Source organism: Melopsittacus undulatus, chromosome 2, assembly GCF_012275295.1.
Source record: "Melopsittacus undulatus isolate bMelUnd1 chromosome 2, bMelUnd1.mat.Z, whole genome shotgun sequence".
Lineage (NCBI taxonomy): Eukaryota > Metazoa > Chordata > Aves > Psittaciformes > Psittaculidae > Melopsittacus > Melopsittacus undulatus.
In genome coordinates, this window is record NC_047528.1 from 1,102,302 (window position 1) to 1,119,930 (window position 17,629).

The 17,629-nt window shown below is 47.6% G+C and overlaps 1 protein-coding gene across 1 annotated transcript in view; it reads right to left on the reverse strand.

The window, feature by feature from the left end:
• The window catches only part of PPME1 (protein phosphatase methylesterase 1), a 31,417-nt gene that overhangs the window by 4,413 nt on the left and 9,375 nt on the right, over positions 1 to 17,629 (reverse strand). The window contains exons 2-12 of the mRNA XM_034074427.1: positions 12,235 to 12,328; positions 9,717 to 9,809; positions 8,025 to 8,082; positions 7,438 to 7,489; positions 5,202 to 5,356; positions 4,439 to 4,529; positions 3,403 to 3,468; positions 2,607 to 2,739; positions 1,759 to 1,888; positions 1,071 to 1,115; positions 364 to 428 (exon numbers count right to left, since the gene is read on the reverse strand). Of these exons, the coding sequence (XP_033930318.1) occupies positions 364 to 428; positions 1,071 to 1,115; positions 1,759 to 1,888; positions 2,607 to 2,739; positions 3,403 to 3,468; positions 4,439 to 4,529; positions 5,202 to 5,356; positions 7,438 to 7,489; positions 8,025 to 8,082; positions 9,717 to 9,809; positions 12,235 to 12,328 (982 nt within the window). The remainder of the gene's footprint in view (positions 1 to 363; positions 429 to 1,070; positions 1,116 to 1,758; positions 1,889 to 2,606; positions 2,740 to 3,402; positions 3,469 to 4,438; positions 4,530 to 5,201; positions 5,357 to 7,437; positions 7,490 to 8,024; positions 8,083 to 9,716; positions 9,810 to 12,234; positions 12,329 to 17,629) is intronic.

Consider the following 17,629-nt stretch of genomic DNA (forward strand, 5'->3'; position numbering starts at 1 on the left):
CTGCCTCTATCATAGGATCATGCAATCAAAAAGTGGTTTGGGTTGGAAGGGACCTTAAATCCCATCCAGCTCCAACCCCTGCCACGGGCAGGGACCCCTTCCACTGGAGCAGCTGCTCCAAGCCCCTGTGTCCAACCTGGCCTTGAGCACTGCCAGGGATGGGGCAGCCACAGCTTCTCTGGGCACCCTGTGCCAGCGCCTCAGCACTCTCCAATAGCCAGTTGCCAATGGCCAGTTAAGATGTGCCCAGAATTGCCCCTGAGGTAAGATCTCTGCATCATAGTAAGGAACAGACCCCACTTGCATTTTAAGCTGTGAAGACCATGACTGTTCTAGCTTCAACCCCACAGTGGTGCTGCTCACCTTGTCTGGAGCATCTTCATGGACTGCATGGCCACACTGTGGGAGGACCTGCATCTGAAACTTCCCTGTGGATCAAGAGAGTCATCACTGGAGCTGCTGTTTAAATGACCTGGGCTTCTGACAGCAATGGTTTAGAGAAGCAGTTTGTGTGTACACAGGAAACATCACACACTACACCCTTAACAGCACTGTGAATTTAGGAACTCTTCTAAAACCAATTCTTTAGCAACAAACCTCACTAGATCTCACTATATTTTGTGGTGAAGAGGGAGCAGGGAAGATACAGAAATCCAGAGCAAATTATATAGTACACACAGCGGTTTCCAAAGGCAGAATCAGCTACTTAATTCACAGAATCACAGAATGGTTTGGGTTGGAAGGGACTTAAAAAGAAGGAAGCCCTCATGATCATTGTGATCCAAGAGAAGTGTGGCAGCTCCATGTCTGGAGTTGAACACTAGGCTCAACAAGAACCATGGCAACAGCCCTTCACAACTCCTGATCCAGCCTTTCCCTTCTCAATTTGCCCACTTTCCCTACAACCACAGACACTATGGGATGGATGAATTAATGCACATTTGTTTTGATACAGACTGCACCTGGTAAGAGGCCATTCCAGCTCTTCCTCCTGTGTGTACCCATAGCAACAAGCTACCACCCAAAAAGAGCATTACCATAAGGATAGAGTAACAGTATTAAATATTTACCTTGCATCTGTCCAATTGTTAGATCTTTATCCAGCCTGTCAACACCTACAATCACATAAAGAGATGTATTGGAAATATGACTGTCTAAGCGGGCTTTACTCCTTACTTTGATAGATTTAAACAAAAACAACATCCCTGACACCCACCATAAGGACATTTCCTGGCTGCACCTCAAGACAGTAAAGTGACAGGGAAAAATCCCAGTCCAAAATGCAAGAATACATCCCTCCTTACAATTTAAAAGGGTGTTTGTCTTGGTTACACACTGTATTTACTATTAAGGAACAAAAAGGGGCTTAGACCTGGCTGCAGAACATCAAAAACTTGGCTTTCAGTTGAAATGAAGTTCAAATCATGCCTAGATAGTAATGGAGGCTGAAGGGCAGCTTGGATCTGTCCTGTTAGCCCCTCTTCCACATCATAGAACAAAACCACCCCCCAACAGCAGCAATACACAGTATGTCATTATATGCTTGTTTGATACTAGAGGTTGTGAACTAATTGCAGGTTGGCATGGATTAAATGGATGGTTTTACAGTTCAAGATATGTAGAGAAGCCAAGGTGGAACAGAGAGGTCTGGTGTTCTTGGGAAAAGGCATAAGCCAAACCCTATTCCCTGAAATCCAAGCAGAACATCACTAAAGTCAACAGCCACTGAAGGTGAACAGGACTGGAAGAGCCACGTACCAGCTAAAAGCAAGAGCTTTGGCGTTGGGCAGCTGAGGAAGAGGTTTGACAAGCCCCTGAACCAGCCATCCCAGTACTTCTCTGTTTTCGCCAGCTCGATTCGCCACGTGTATAAGTGCTCCTTCTTTGTCTGCAGGGAGGAAAGAGAGAGAGCTCCGCATTAGGCATCACTAGTAACCCTTGGCCAGTTGGAAGTACATCTAGGAAATAACTGGCTCCCTCTGGTGGAGGTGATTCCAACGGGATGAGCCTCCTGGCTCCTAAATGCCTCCCCAGATGAAGCCAAAGTACACGAGTAGGGGACAAGAAAGTGAGCAGGAGCTACACCTATAGATCAAGAGAAGGCTGCAGTATTCAGGGTGCTCAATTTGCTTGGTTTTACTGGCACAAATAGCTTGCAAATGGTCTGAACGTTCACACTTGGCTCTCAAGTGACACAGAAATACAAGGGGCTAAGCTGGCCCCAGTGGTTTTCCTCGAGGAATTTACATTCCTGGGTTGCAATCATCTGGATGATCTCCTGAATGCTCCTGTGCCTTGGAAGTGAACAAAAATAGCACAGAGACTCAGAACAGAGCATTTCCCATTCAGGCCAGAAGCCTTATTTCAGGTGACACACATTAAATCTGTGAGCAGCTTGGGAAAGGAAACCAAACCCAGGCTTTCAGGTAACAGCCCAACATAGAACTGGTGGCATGAGATGAAGGAGAATAACATTCCCAGTATAAAGTTTTCAGTCCCTGGAGTTGCTCCCTTTTATATTAGGATGATCTGGATCACTACAGGTAGCTGCTCTTCATGGGAGCATCGTGCAAACACAGCTGAAAACACAGCAAGAAGCTTCCTACCTCTGTGTCATCTTCTTTCTTCCTTTTGTTGACAGAGCCTCCCCCTTCCTCATTCTCTTCCTCCTCTTCCTCTTCTTCAATAATACCCTCCACTATGGCTTTAGGACATTCAGGGCTTGCAGCCCCTTCACACCTGGGAAATAAAACCAGAAGTGATTCCCTGCCCAACAGAGCAGGTTTTAACCTGAAGTGTTCAGCAATTCCTCAGATAGTGGCTGAAGAAGTGCTTTCAAGGTTAAAAGTAGCTTTGGATGGAAGATACAGCCATGAGCAGCCATGGGACAAAGTGCCTGTGAAGCACAGGTATCCCAGAGCAATTATCAATGCAAACAGAGGCAGAAGGTGGTCAAACAATCAACAGCTTTACTTCATGGAGTATGAGGTATATGTAAAGGCTGTGGATATATCAAGGATTAGAGTGGTACAACCAGGTTACTCTGATCCTCACAACTCACCCCAGATCACTCCCCAGATGCAATAGATAAATGAAGCATTACTAAAAGGGAGCAAAAGAGTCCATACCCAGAAGGTCAGCTTGATTTAGGACATGATTCCTGAACAGGCATCAGACTGACACTTGTTTCTTAATGTGTGCAGAAACCCAATGAATGCACAACCAGCAGCAGTTAAAACAGGGCTCTTGGTGGATTTTTGCTGCTGTTGGCATCAGCTGTGATCAAATGGTAAGAAATGTCTATTTGCTAGAAGAAATCTTCCCTTTCGAGTGTGTGTGTGGCATTGTAAACCAGAAGAGATGATCTTAAGAGCTTTAAAACCAAAACCAAAAACCACCTACTGTTTGACTTGACCGACCATAGACACTCTGGCAGATTCAAGGTTTCTTATCTGTCCACTTTTTACACTAGGAAGAAATAAAACTAAAATCAGAAGGGCACAAATGGTTACTAAATAGGAACTCTCAGGCTCAGAAACAGAAGTAAAACCCTTCTACAGCTCATTATGTCCCCAAAACATCCCATTCTCAGACATTTGCAGTGGTTCATGCTACACAGTGACCTATTTGAACCCCCATTGTCACTGTAACTGTGGATTTAAAAGCACTGGTGGGTAACAGTGAAACAGGGTTGTACCCATTTCATTGCAGGGGACAGGGAGAAGTCAGAAACAACGTGGGTATTTGGGAGCAGAAGTGGGCTTGCTGTAGGCCAACCCACAAACGTAACCATGAAACCTCTCCCTTTCACATTGAGAAGCCAAAGGTGAAAGTCATTCTTGCTGAATCCTGTTTTCACACATGGGAATGATGTCTCAAGCTTCTTTTGTAAGAGCTGGGACGCTTACAAGGAAGCTGCAATTCAGAACATGAGGCTTTCCATTGGCTGAAACTCTTAGAGGATCCTTCTCCAATGCCCAGACAACTCTTTTGGGAAATTAATGACAGGCTGAGAGAGCTGGGCTGGGGCAGCCTGGACAAGAGAAGGCTCCTGGAGGGGAGACCTGAGAGCAGCTCCAGTGCCTAAAGGGGCTGCAGGAAAGCTGGAGAGGGGCTTGGGACAAGGGCCTGGAGGGCCAGGCCAAGGGGAATGGCTTGAACCTGCTCAAGAGAGGGGAGACTGAGCTGAGCTCTGAGGCAGAAGCTGTTCCCTGGGAGGGTGCTGAGGCGCTGGCACAGGGTGCCCAGAGAAGCTGTGGCTGCCCCATCCCTGGCAGTACTCAAGGCCAGGTTGGACACAGGGGCTTGGAGCAGCTGCTCCAGTGGAAGGGGTCCCTGCCCGTGGCAGGGGTTGGATATGGATGAGCTTTAAGGTCCCTCCAACACAAACCAGTCTGGGATTCCAAGATTCTGGAGACTACATAAGCTCATGCATTACCTCCACTCAATGGCATTCTCCAGTGACTTGAATGTTTTGGGACGACTCCTTAAGAAGTTCTGCATGCTGTTCAGTGCATCCATGGCTGTACCTAAAACCAAACACTGTAACTGTATGGCATCTGATGAAATTATTGCCACATCCCTCTACAGAGAATTGGCTCCCAGGGAACACCCTCAGAGAGAGCTGGAGCTCATTGGGGATTTAATGTGTCCTAAGGAAAGCACAACTCAGTACTCCTAAGCCCAAAGTCATACCTGCTCCCACATTAGGAAATCATTATTTGAAGAGACAGGCCATTCAGATAACAAGAGAAGGCAATAATCACTAACCAGACACTATACATCCTATAAAAAGCCACCCTCCTCCCCTCTAACAAGAAAGTATTGCAAAGATGTTACAGGGAAAGCAGCAAACTGAGTCCATCTAGGAAAAGCAAAAGGAGGGATGATAGCAGGAACACTTTCGTGTAGGATGGAATCAGCACTGGATTAAAACTGGGCAAAACCTTCTTTATTTGGGGATTTGGGCATAAAAGACCTAGGTGGAAGACAGAACCCCATCCCAGGGCACAGAACCCCATCCAATGGGACAAAACCCCATCCCAGGGCACAGAACCCCATCCAATGGGACAAAACCCCATCCCAGGGGACAGAACCCCATCCAATGGGACAAAACCCCATCCAATGGGACAAAACCCCATCCCAGGGGACAGAACCCCATCCAATGGGACAAAACCCCATCCAATGGGACACACACTCACCTTCCACCACATCGATCATGCAGAGCCCCAGTAAACTTGGCACCAGGTTTGCTACTGCTGTGTGCACGGCGATGGCCCCCCCCATGCTGTGCCCGATGAGCATGATGGGGGGTGGGAGGTCCCCATACAGAGCTTCCACCACGTTGCCAACATCTCTGCCAAATGAGACCACAGATTAGTTGGCATCTGTATCCTGAGGTATTCCTGAGGATTTCTATGGTAGGAGGAGAGAGTACAGATCCAAGACCCGTTCCCAGCTCTCTATCCTGTCTGTATGCTCTAACCCACAGGTAACAGACAAATTGATTCTCTGATCACTACATGAGCTTTAAAGTCCTTTCCAACCCCAACCACTTCATGAGTCTATGATTTAATGTAGGTACCAATACAGGAAATCATTTCAAGCCAATACTGTCCTGAACAATCACATCATTTCTGCTTTCATTAAAGGAAAATGCTCATTTAAGTGCCTTTTAATAAAACAAAGAACAAGGTCCTGCCCCTGGGTTGGGGCAATCCCAGGTACAGGCTGGGCACAGAAGTGATTCACAGCAGCCTGAGGACAAGAATTGGGCCCAGAACCTCCCTATGTGCTGGGCTGCATCCCCAGCAGTGTGAGCAGCAGGTTGACGGAGGGGATCCTGCCCCTCTGCTCTGCTCTGCTGAGGCCCCACTTGCAGCACTGTGTGCAGTTCTGGTGTCCTCAGCATAAGGAGGACATGGAACTGTTGGAGCAAGTACAGAGGAGGCCACGAGGATGCTCAGGGGCTGGAGCAGCTCCTGTATGGAGCCAGGCTGAGAACATTGGGGCTGTTGAGCCTGGAGAAGAGAAGCTGCGTGGAGACCTCAGAGCAGCTTCCAGTGTCTGAAGGGGGCTCCAAGGATGCTGGAGAGGGGCTCTTCATCAGGGACTGCAGTGATAGGACAAGGGGTGATGGGTTCAGACTGAAACAGGGGAAGTTCAGGTTGGAGATAAGGCAGAAGCTGTTCCCTGGGAGGGGGCTGAGGCGCTGGCACAGGGTGCCCAGAGCAGCTGTGGCTGCCCCATCCCTGGCAGTGTTCAAGGCCAGGTTGGACAGAGCCTTGGGTGCCATGGTTTAGTGTGAGGTGTCCCTGCCCATGGCAGGGGTTGGAACTGGATGAGCTTAAGGTCCTTTCCAACCCAAACCATTCTATGATTCTGTGATTGACATTTACTGAAGAGCACTGTAGTTTAAGACACCCAAATTAGCTTTCCTGCCTAAAAGCATTCAGAGACAGGAGACCTGAGCAGTATTGCAACTGGAAAATGAGTCAAAGCCCCAAGGATGACCAGTTTGTTTGTGCTGTCAGACAATATTCCTTGAGGATTTGAGAAGAAAAATGAAACCCAACTATAATTTAAGGCTCCTATTTAAAGTCAGGGATAACTCTCAAGATCATTGCTAAAAGGAGAGAATGGTCTAAAACCAAAAGGAACTTGTTTCTCACCCCCTCCCACCCTCCCCCCAAGTAGTTTTGCTCTCATCATTCCATACAGTGTTTCCTCAGGACACCACCACATCAGGATTTGACAAACCACAAGCAGTAGCAATAAGGCACACAATGGAAGTCAGAATCCATTTCACACATGGCCTCCCCTCAACAAACCAAGTGGATTTGTTCATAGGAAGGTTATAAAACCCGTCATGATTTAATTGTTTCATAGCAAAGAGTCTCTTTGTACCAGCTATGGACATAACAATGTGTTTAACAGTGGGGATTTGCTTTTCTTACAGCTTTGTCAACAGGCAGATTTGCATCCCAAAGCAGGTCAGGGCAGCCTGAAAGAGCAACTCCCTCTGTGCTTTAACATCTCAGTCTGTGCCCCACACTTTGGGGGTGACACCAAACTGGTGATTTCAAGCTAAAATGCCCCAATTGCTTATGCCCAAGGAAATAAATCCCCTTCTGCTGGTGTTACAGCATGTTGCAGGTTTAAAGTGTTCACTCAATGAAGCCACTGATCTTTAAAGTGAGTTTAAAGCCTGAAGAACAACTCAGTTGGGAATCTGACTTAGCTGGAAGAGATCTAATTCCAAACAGATTGAAACTGCCCCAAAATGGAAGGAGAAGAAGGGATAACTACCAGACTCGTGTGAAATGAAACCACCTTCCAGCTCCCTGAATGGAGGCTGTGTCTTCTCAAGTAGTTTATTGCTCAACAGATAAAGGTTTGTGAACAGAGAAACACTAAAGAGAGCATCAGCATCCTTACTTTGCCATAGTCTCTGCAGACAGATCCTCAGGATTCCTCACTTTGGTTTCTCCTGAAAGAACAAGCAGAAGTCAAGTTCACACAAGCTGAAAACCTTCAGAACCCCATAGGATTTAGAGAAGCAACTGCACAAAGCTTTTTGGCACAGTTATTAAGAGCAAGGCTACTACAGTTAACATGAATAATGAAGAACCCCAGAGTTAATAGGAACAGTTGGTACTTTATCATAGGAAACACTCCCTATAATCTTCCATATTTGCAGAGTATCTTAAAACTAAAGAACAGAGCTCATTTCTAATGGTAAAGATCAGCTATGGGTTATGAAACATGAAGGAAGGGCTTGGTGGCAGTATGTGAGAAGGAACAAGTCCATCACTGCCTCACACAAAGGCATAGGAGTCTCAGCTTCTAGCATGTGAGGATGGATAGCTGCAGAGTTCCCTTTTCCATCCCTGCTTCGGCATAAACATTGGGATGCCTTAGGGATGCTTTTTTAGTCCTTTTAGCAGGGATTTGTTACATCTTCTTTAAAATATGAGAGTGTGGAACATGCTTTTTGTGATTTTGGTTTGATTCCTTTCACTTACCATGCCCTCGGAGATCTAAAGCCACAATCCTGCACTGAATCCTGTTAATGATTGCAGCCTGCAAGAGGGGACAAAGAGGATGTCATTTGCAAAGTGCCACCCCTCAGCTACAACAGGATTAACAACAGCAAGCACAGCCTGAAACAGCAACAAAGGTGACAAGACCCCTTCTATTGTCCAGGTGGCTGAACTTGGATTGCACACGGTGGCACAGGAAGCAAGCAAGAATATTCCATATGAACAAGCCTTAATTCACCAAAGCTCTATCCTTTCTATCTGAAGACATTTAATCCATGGTGCATAAGACATTAGGAGTGTTTCCTGGGGTAATGAAGTAAACTCCTGTGGCATCTCTGCAAACCAAAGTGCAGCAGTGGGATCAGACACCAAAGTGATGCCTCCCCTTCCCCACACCTGCCAAAGCTCAGTCTTGGCTATACAGCAGGGATGAAGATGAAGCAGCAACGATTCCATTTGCTCCCAGAGAACAGAATGTTACAGTGAGGTTGAAATGTACACAAATTGTTCAGCCCAAAGGGGCCGGGGGGCACAAGTGAGGGATCTTTGTAAAGTAAGGGAGGGTTGCAATCAGATTATGCTCTATTTGTCTCTGACAGCTCCAGTGCTGTAACTTATTTCAGGCATCACAGTGATTAAGTGTTGAAAGGAAGATTCCCATGTTAAGGAATTGTTGATTATTTAAACAGCCCTGCAGGAGTGGGGAAAAGGCATCCATCCAACTAGTGAGCTACAAGAAAGTACCTACAGGCTTAAGCCTTAGATCTCCAGCTTACTAAAGTCCAGCAGTTTCAGGAGACCCAGATCTGCCCCAGTCCCCAGTTCAGGCAGAGTTAAAAATGAACTGTAATTTGGGTCCTATTCAAGACCAGAATTACAGCCCAGTTGGCAAAGTATTCTTCTAATGTGTCTTATATTCTAAGGTGGTTTATGATTACACCAGGATTACTCAGGAATCACGTGGGGAAATCAAGAGCAGTCACTGGTGGCCCTTGTGAAATGTTCATGCTTGTAACTCATTTGAATCTCTGCTTAGAGACTAAGTCATGTCCAGCCCCATGGCCAAAGGGAATGTATCTGACCCAGCCAAAAGCATGGGGTAGAGGCAGAGACTTCAGCCACTCCTCCATGGAAGTCATCCTAGAGCATCATGCTGTATGCTCAAAGAGTCCTTGTATTAATAAGGTCCCAAATAAAAATCACACCCTACAAGTGATTTTACTTTACTTGTCATCCTTGAGAGGTTTCCTTCCTTAACTCCCTTCATTTTCCAAAGGGAATGGGGTGACAGGTGTTTGTTTGGCCAGTCCCCACACTCACTCCCCTACTGACACCACCTCAGGGTTGCTTGAGCACCAAAGGAGATTCCTTGACATGCCAAACAAGGCTTCAACACACAAAGATAATATTAGGATGAGATAAAGCTGCTGGAATTCCACTGGTAGTCAGGAAAAAGCAGCCTTCTGGAAAATAAATGGGTATGGTATGAAGAGAAATGCCTTGGAAATCCACAGGAACTATTTAGAAGACCTGAATCAGGTGCAAAACAGATCATAAGAGAGCTCCTGAACTGATTCTCCTGTGGTTAACATAGCTGAGAGGTGAGTTGCCTTCCACATTAACATGACTATAGTCCCACAGATACATACTTGCAGGAAGCAGCAGGTTACTTACAGTGAATACAGCCCAGGAAAGAGCAGAATGGCCTCCACCGTGTAAGAGCAGCAGGACAGGCCCCTCCAATCCACTCTTGTAAATTCGAAAAGTGTATGAACAGTTAAGGACATTCCACATTTGAACTTACTTGGCTGAGTCTATTTTAGAGTCCCCAGTACCCAGCAGGGGTTTGTGTCCATCCTGGTGCACCCAAAGCCTGATAGGACAAGAGGAACTGGCCTCAAGCTGCACCAGGGCAGGTTTAGATGGAGCTGAGGAACAATTCCTGCCCCACAGGGTGCTCAGGCATTGGAACAGGCTGCCCAGGGCAGGGCTGCAGGCACCGGCCCTGCAAGGGTTCACAGCCTTCAGTGCCATGGGGCAGGGGTGGGAATGGTTGGACTGGATGGGCTTAAAGGGCTTTTCCAACCCAGTTCATTCTATGGTTCTATGACTTGTCCTCTTACCAACAGGAACGTGCAAGCATAACCTGGACAAAATATAACTCAATTTAAGCTTCAAGAGTTGTTTTCTCGCTGCCCAGGTCTCCTCTTCCATGTAATCCTCACTGAATGAGGTCTCTTCCAACCCAAACCATTCCATGACTCCATGAAGAACTAGAAGAAAAAGCAAACCATGACCAGCCCTTTGGAGCATGCTTTGATTTGATCTGATTTCTTATTACTTCCAAGGAAAACTGACAGATAAGCCAGGAAATGAGATTTTTAAGGCAACGTAATTACTCTCTGGAAAACACACAGCAAAGATGCTTCACCAGAGCAGCTACAATCCCTTACAGTATATATTTAGATAGAGAAAAATCAGTTGAACCACCACTAAAACCAATGTCACCTACGGAAAGGTGCAGAAGTGGAAGTCATGAGATGCATATTCAGGACCATGACCAACAGATCCAAGACACTTCACCTCCTTCCACTGTTCTCCTGTTCTTGGGATGAACAAAAGCATTCTGTGGAACCCAACCCTGCTTGTTCTGTTACTGATGAGGCTGTTCATTGGTGTTCTGCAGCTCCCTTTGGATCTGCTGGTGGCAAACAGCTCATGCAGGTGCTCCCTATGGCATTTCAGTTACGCTGTGTCAGCTTAAGCAGTTTCTTCAGCTGGGGTCTGTCCACATGAGAGGTGATGGAATGGTTGCAGGTAGCTGGGGCAGACCAGTGGGCACCAGCTCCACTCATGAATTCAGCACACATCTGTCCACAACCTTTCATACAGGAGCTCAAGCTTCTGTTAAAGGGAGCTGAATACATCCCAACCAACTAAGATTTGCTTAAACCTGGGATGCTTATGGACATCACCTATGCAAATAGGTCCATTATCCTTTTCATTTTACTACTGACGAAGCCTCAGGCGTGTGCACAGCCCTTACATCAAAAGCAGACATGGTGCAAAACATGGAGAATTAATGGGATTAACTGGAAAAATGCCTCTGAACAGAAAACAATGACAAACTGAGCAAAACAACATAGAGAATTGTCTTGTTTCAAATATGCTGCTGGCATTAGAGAATCAGTTCTAAATTGGCTGGTATTAGGAGGAAAATAGCTTGGAAATTTACTCTTCCTAATGGCCAAGCTAGAATATGCATGCTTAAAAAGGATGCAACTATTAAAACTACAAGGTTGTGTTATTTAAACACTGATTACAATGGTTTCATGTTGTAATTAGGTCAAGAGACCTGGAAGTACCTCTCAAACCTGCTTTTGCCAGAGCTGTAGGCAAAGGTAAGACTGATGGGAAGCCTTGTCCCAGCACCTGCACACACTATGCTCGTTGGGAAGCTCCCAGATAGCAAATGGGATGGACATAACAGCAATTTGAGCACCTAAAAGAGGATGACTGCTCTTAACTGGATTAAACTACAACTGAAGAGTAGTGAAGAGTCAGCTTGAAAAGAAGTACAGAAGAAATATGAATGTTTGTAAAGGAAGCAGAGACCTTGGAGATGAAACCACTGCAGTCAAACTTGGTTTGATGCTGCCAGAAGACTATTATGGCAGCAACTCCTTCACCTTGGTCAGAGCAAGAAGTTCCCCAGTCTGCACATAAGTCAGTGGACTGATAATTTGAGGTGCAAGGAGGGACCCACTGCTTGGGTGTGTATATATGGGAACTCACATGCTGCTTCCTCTGTGTCATTTGTGTTAGTGGGAGCAGCATGAGTGTTTCCCATACAATCAGATCATAGAATCATCATAGGTTTGTGTTGGAAGGGACCTTAAAGCTCATCCAGCTCCAACCCCTGCCATGGGCAGGGACCCCTTCCACTGGAGCAGCTGCTCCAAGCCCCTGTGTCCAACCTGGCCTTGAGCACTGCAAGGGATGGGGCAGCCACAGCATCCTCACTGTCAGTTTAGAAGGGACAGCTCTAGTTACTGATTGCTGCAAAAGAAGAACTGAAAGATGAATAGTGGTACATTAAAAAGTTGAAAAGAACCCCAATAAACTAAATAACACATAAAACTGCTCCAGTCCCTCAGAATAAGAACAATTCCATCTGGAAAAAAAAGGATATATCCTTGCCAGTCTCGTTTTCTACCACGACATCCTCCATAGATTCAAAGTACTGGCTCCAAAGCACTGGTGAAAAGTCACGTTTCCTTCCAGGGCTGCAAGACAAAAAACATCAGTAAGTCATTCACTTAAATACAGGTGTCATTAGATTCACTGAAGAGAACACAGCAGTTACACACCAGTGGACTGGAAGCAAATGATGTGTTAGTGAAATTCCCATACAACTACAATATCAGTGTTGCTATGATCACTAAGGAAATCCTCCCTTTCTTTCCCACCTAACTGTTACTCCTACTGAGGAGATGACAAAGATGCACAGGGTAAATAGTGAAGACACAGAGGGAAGAGTATTTATCCTGTAAAGTAATACTAAGGAAGACTGGACCATGGTGTTTTAGACTACACAGAACTCAGCCAAGGGGAAAGAAGAACAGGGCACACAGTGATGCTGTCCCTGTACAACCTCCCCCTCTGCAGCCACAGATCAGCTGCCCCAAAACAGAGCTAAAGTCATTAAATCACAGAATCCCAGCCTGGTTTCAGTCAAAGGGACCTTAAATCCCACCCAGCTCCAACCCCTGCCACAGGCAGGGACCCCTTCCACTGGAGCAGCTGCTCCAAGCCCCTGTGTCCAACCTGGCCTTGAGCACTGCCAGGGATGGGGCAGCCACAGCTTCTCTGGGCACCCTGTGCCAGCGCCTCAGCACCCTCCCAGGGAACAGCTTCTGCCTCAGAGCTCAGCTCAGTCTCCCCTCTCTTGGGCAGGTTCAAGCCATTCCCCTTGGCCTGGCCCTCCAGGCCCTTGTCCCAAGCCCCTCTCCAGCTTTCCTGCAGCCCCTTTAGGCACTGGAGCTGCTCTCAGCTCTCCCCTTCAGGAGCCTTCTCTTGTCCAGGCTGAGATAAAGAAAACACCCTTCTATCTCTAGCCTTACAGCAAGCCTGATGCTGGCATGACTTGGAGAGCTCAGGAACTCAGGAAACCATCCTAAATTTATGACTTACCCCATGAATCACAATGGAAGGAAAAAGAGTAAGTCCCATTCAGAAGTCACCTTGACACCACAGCATTGAAAAGCAGAGTGCCAGCTATTTGCTAATGATTACTATTAGCATCCGTGTATTGCTTGTTGTAAGATTACAGCTTTCCTAGAAATCTCTTGGTTATAAAAGCAGTATCACCCAACTGGAGAGTCAACCTGTTCCAAAGGCTGAGTGGCTGCAGAACAGCTATGGAGAGAACTGAGCACTGTGTTACATAGAACCAACTTAGGAACACTGGTGAGAGCAGAATACATAAAAGCCACTATGTTGAAGTTAGCAGCAGCAGCATGTTCCAATCACAGCTCAGGATTCATGGAATTTACTGCAATGGTTAAAGCTTTACCATACTTGTAAGCAGATTTCTATTTCAATAGAGTATGCAGGGCAACAGCAGGATTGTGAAGGAAAAGAACAGGGTTACATTAACTCAGGATGTGCTCCCAGATCTGTCCTTTAACTATAATGACCATGAGAAAAGCATCACAGAATAAAAAGACCAATGAACACTTTGGAGCCAGAGAAGGGAATGGAGCTGGAGCAGGGCCTGGAGCCCAAGGGTGATGGGGAAGGGCTGAGGGAGCTGGGGGGTTCAGATGGAGAAGAGAAGGCTCAGGGGGGACCTGATGGCTCCCTCCAAGTGCCTGCAGGAGGATGGAGCCAGGAGGGGCTGGGCTCTGCTCCCAAGGAACAAGGGATGGGACAAGAGGAACCGGCCTCAAGCTGCACCAGGGCAGGTTTAGATGGAGCTGAGGAACAATTCCTGCCCCACAGGGTGCTCAGGCATTGGAACAGGCTGCCCAGGGCAGGGCTGCAGGCACCGGCCCTGCAAGGGTTCACAGCCCGTGGAGACGAGGCCTCAGTGCCATGGGGCAGGGCTGGGAATGGTTGGACTGGATGAGCTTAAAGGGCTTTTCCAGCCTGGATGATTCTAAGATACTATGTTCTTAGAGTGACTCAGAAAATACACACTCATGGAATGGTTTGGGTTGGAAAGGACCTTAAAGCTCCTCCAGCTCCAACCCCTGCCAGGGGCAGGGACCCCTTCCACTGGAGCCCGTGTCCAACCTGCCCTTGAACACCACCAGGGATGTTCTTCCTGATCTACAGCATTCTCTGAAAGGCTCAGGTTGGAATGTGATATTTTTCCTTTAATCTGAGTATGAGATTAGGCTGTGGCACTAACACAGATTAATGTTCTCTGGCTTGGGGTAGGTGTGTGAGATCCCATTTACCTGGAATTTGACAGGAACAGCACTGAGGTCTGGAAACCCACAGAAGTGAATCGGGAGCATTCAGGGGGTGGCTGGTTTCTGTTTCAGGGGAACAGGAGCTTTGTTTCTACCCACCTGAAGAGCTTTGCCTGTTCTTTGCTACTTCCTTAGGGAGCCAGGAATTCAGGAGGAACTTCCTTCCACAGGGATTGCTCCCCTGTAAAGGTTTTCACCCCCATACCAAGGCTTGGTATCTATATTCTCTGCTGCCTGCCTCCCCCAGAAGAGATGAAGTGCAAAAAGGCTGTTCCAACGGTGCTCTGTTACTCATCCTGTATCCTGGGCTCCAATGGAGCCTAATTATGTTACTGCCAAAATTAAGCACTACTCTTTTAGCCTTGCTGAGTGACTGTGAGCCTGAGAAACAGCTTCTGCAGCAACTGAGTCATCAGGCAAATCCTGATTGCAGAGCCTTTTGTTAGCAATGGGGATGCAAGGAGAGGGCACAGCTGCACCTTTCATAGTCACAGAATGGGTTGGGATGAAGGGACCTCAAAGCCCATCCAGTTCCAACCCCTGCCACAGGCAGGGACCCCTTCCACTGGAGCAGCTGCTCCAAGCCCCTGTGTCCAACCTGGCCTTGAGCACTGCCAGGGATGGGGCAGCCACAGCTTCTCTGGGCACCCTGTGCCAGCGCCTCAGCACACTCCCAGGGAACAGCTTCTGCCTCAGAGCTCAGCTCAGTCTCCCCTCTCTTGGGCAGGTTCAAGCCATTCCCCTTGGCCTGGCCCTACAGGCCCTTGTCCAAAGATGCCAGCACAGAAATGCTCTGGAAAGGGTTAAGCAGTGAACAGGTTACATCCTGCCTCCAGATTTTCACTATTAGAGGACTGGCATCTCCAGAGGCTGCATCCTCAGCACTGTTACATTCAGGACAGGCAGATTCCATTAGCTCATCACAGAGAACAGGAGCATCTTCCAGAGCTCCTTCCACAGCCCCTGTGACAACAGTGCCATGATTCAACTGGGCTCTGAGCACAAAGGATCAGTCCTGTTTGCTTCGAAGCCCACATTTGCCTGTTCTCCACAATACTCATGACTATACCCCCATCCTGCCTGGTCCATGTAGTTTTCAAGCTGAGACTCCTGCTCTATTGACTGTCCCCTTGCCTGGAAGCCATCCCAGCGCCGATCATGCGCTCCCTCCGTACCATTTCTGGTTCATGCTGGAGATGGAGAGAGCTGCCCACAGCTTGGATCATTTCCCTTCTCCAGTTTGAATAGGCAGGATGTGCAGTTAGCAACAACAAATTTCATCACCATTATAGATGCGGTGTTCCACTGCAGGCAGCCTTTGCTGCAGCATGTTACAGCTGGTTTAGGTTGGACTGTCCTGAGTAACTGCAGGTGATGAGGAAATATTGTCATCGTCCTGGTTACAGCCCTTGCAACATGATCCATAAATGTGGTAAACATCAGGAGCTCCCTGGTAACCTGGGACTGTGAGAGCAGGAAGTTTATAAGTGGACTCTCTTTAAGGGAGGCAGAACATGGGAAATCCTCAAGCAAGTTGCTGGGAGATGAAGAGTTGTGGTGGTGGGAGTGAGGCCAGAGGAGGCCATGGAGCTGCTGCGAGGGCTGGAGCAGCTCTGCTCTGGAGCCAGGCTGAGAGAGCTGGGCTGGGGCAGCCTGGACAAGAGAAGGCTCCTGAAGGGGAGAGCTGAGAGCAGCTCCAGTGCCTAAAGGGGCTGCAGGAAACCTGGAGAGGGGCTTGGGACAAGGGCCTGGAGGGCCAGGCCAAGGGGAATGGCTTGAACCTGCCCAAGAGAGGGGAGACTGAGCTGAGCTCTGAGGCAGAAGCTGTTCCCTGGGAGGGTGCTGAGGCACAGGGTGCCCAGAGAAGCTGTGGCTGCCCCATCCCTGGCAGTGCTCAAGGCCAGGTTGGACACAGGGGCTTGGAGCAGCTGCTCCAGTGGAAGGGGTCCCTGCCTGTGGCAGGGGTTGGAGCTGGAGGAGCTTTAAGCTCCCTTCCAACCCAAACCAGGCTGGGATTCTATGAAGTCACTCATGTCTGTGAAATGAGGTTAGTGCATGGACAGCCACTATTACACAAGGGAAGGGAACACAGAAGCCTGTTGACATTAAACCCATATTGTGTAGGAGAGGTACAAAATCACATGAATCACAAGTAGGCACAAGTCTGGGATATTTAGCATCAAAATTCCTCATAACAAAAAGCAAGAACTGAATTTCCTGCAGTCACACACCAATGCTACAAGCCCGAAGTGCAATAACATGAAACAGCTTCAGCTGTCCCTGATGATACTGGGCTCAGGATCTATCCCAAACAGCAAACCCCATGTTTCTACCAGGTTTTGAAGCATTCAGAACTTCCAGAGGGAATATTAAGCACAACACTCACCAAAATCAGGTACCAATAGCCAAGCCACACAGAAAATATTCATCATCCTGCATAGGCAAGAGCAGGTATAGAAGGACCTAGAATTGTTCCTTTTCTGACAGATGAAGGACAGCTCTCAGAGCTAACAAAGTGAAGTCACATACCCAGGATCATTAACAGGACAGGACACATGGTCCTGTGATGGACAGTGACAGCATGGTGACCCTGGTTGGGGTGTGATTCTCAGGCATCAAAGGATGTCAGCTTGGGGCACAGACTGTACATCTGCTGCATGAGGCACTGGTGCCACCATGTCTGGAATACTGTACCTGCAGCTACATCAATAATCTCAGGATAGAAGTGAAGAGGATTCAAAGAGTAGAGAACAGGATGGAGAGCAAGAAGCTTTACAGAGCCTCATCTGGTCAGATCTTGAGCAAGCTGCTCCAATGGAAGGTGTCCCTGCTCATGGCAGGGGCTTGGAACTGTATGAGCTTTAAGGCCCCTTCCAACCTAAACCATTCTATGATTTTATGATGCACAATGCCAGGACTATGTGGGACAGGGGGGCAGAGGAGAAGTCAAGGATAAGTTAAGTTGACTCCATCTCCGTTGCTCAGAGTGAAGCTCTTCAGCTCATTTTCTCTAACAGATGTTGTCATCAGATCACATAACCTGGAGCAGTTGGTATCAGTCTCAAGCCCTCTGGCAGCTGTTCCTCCTGGAACTGGCAGACAAGGTGA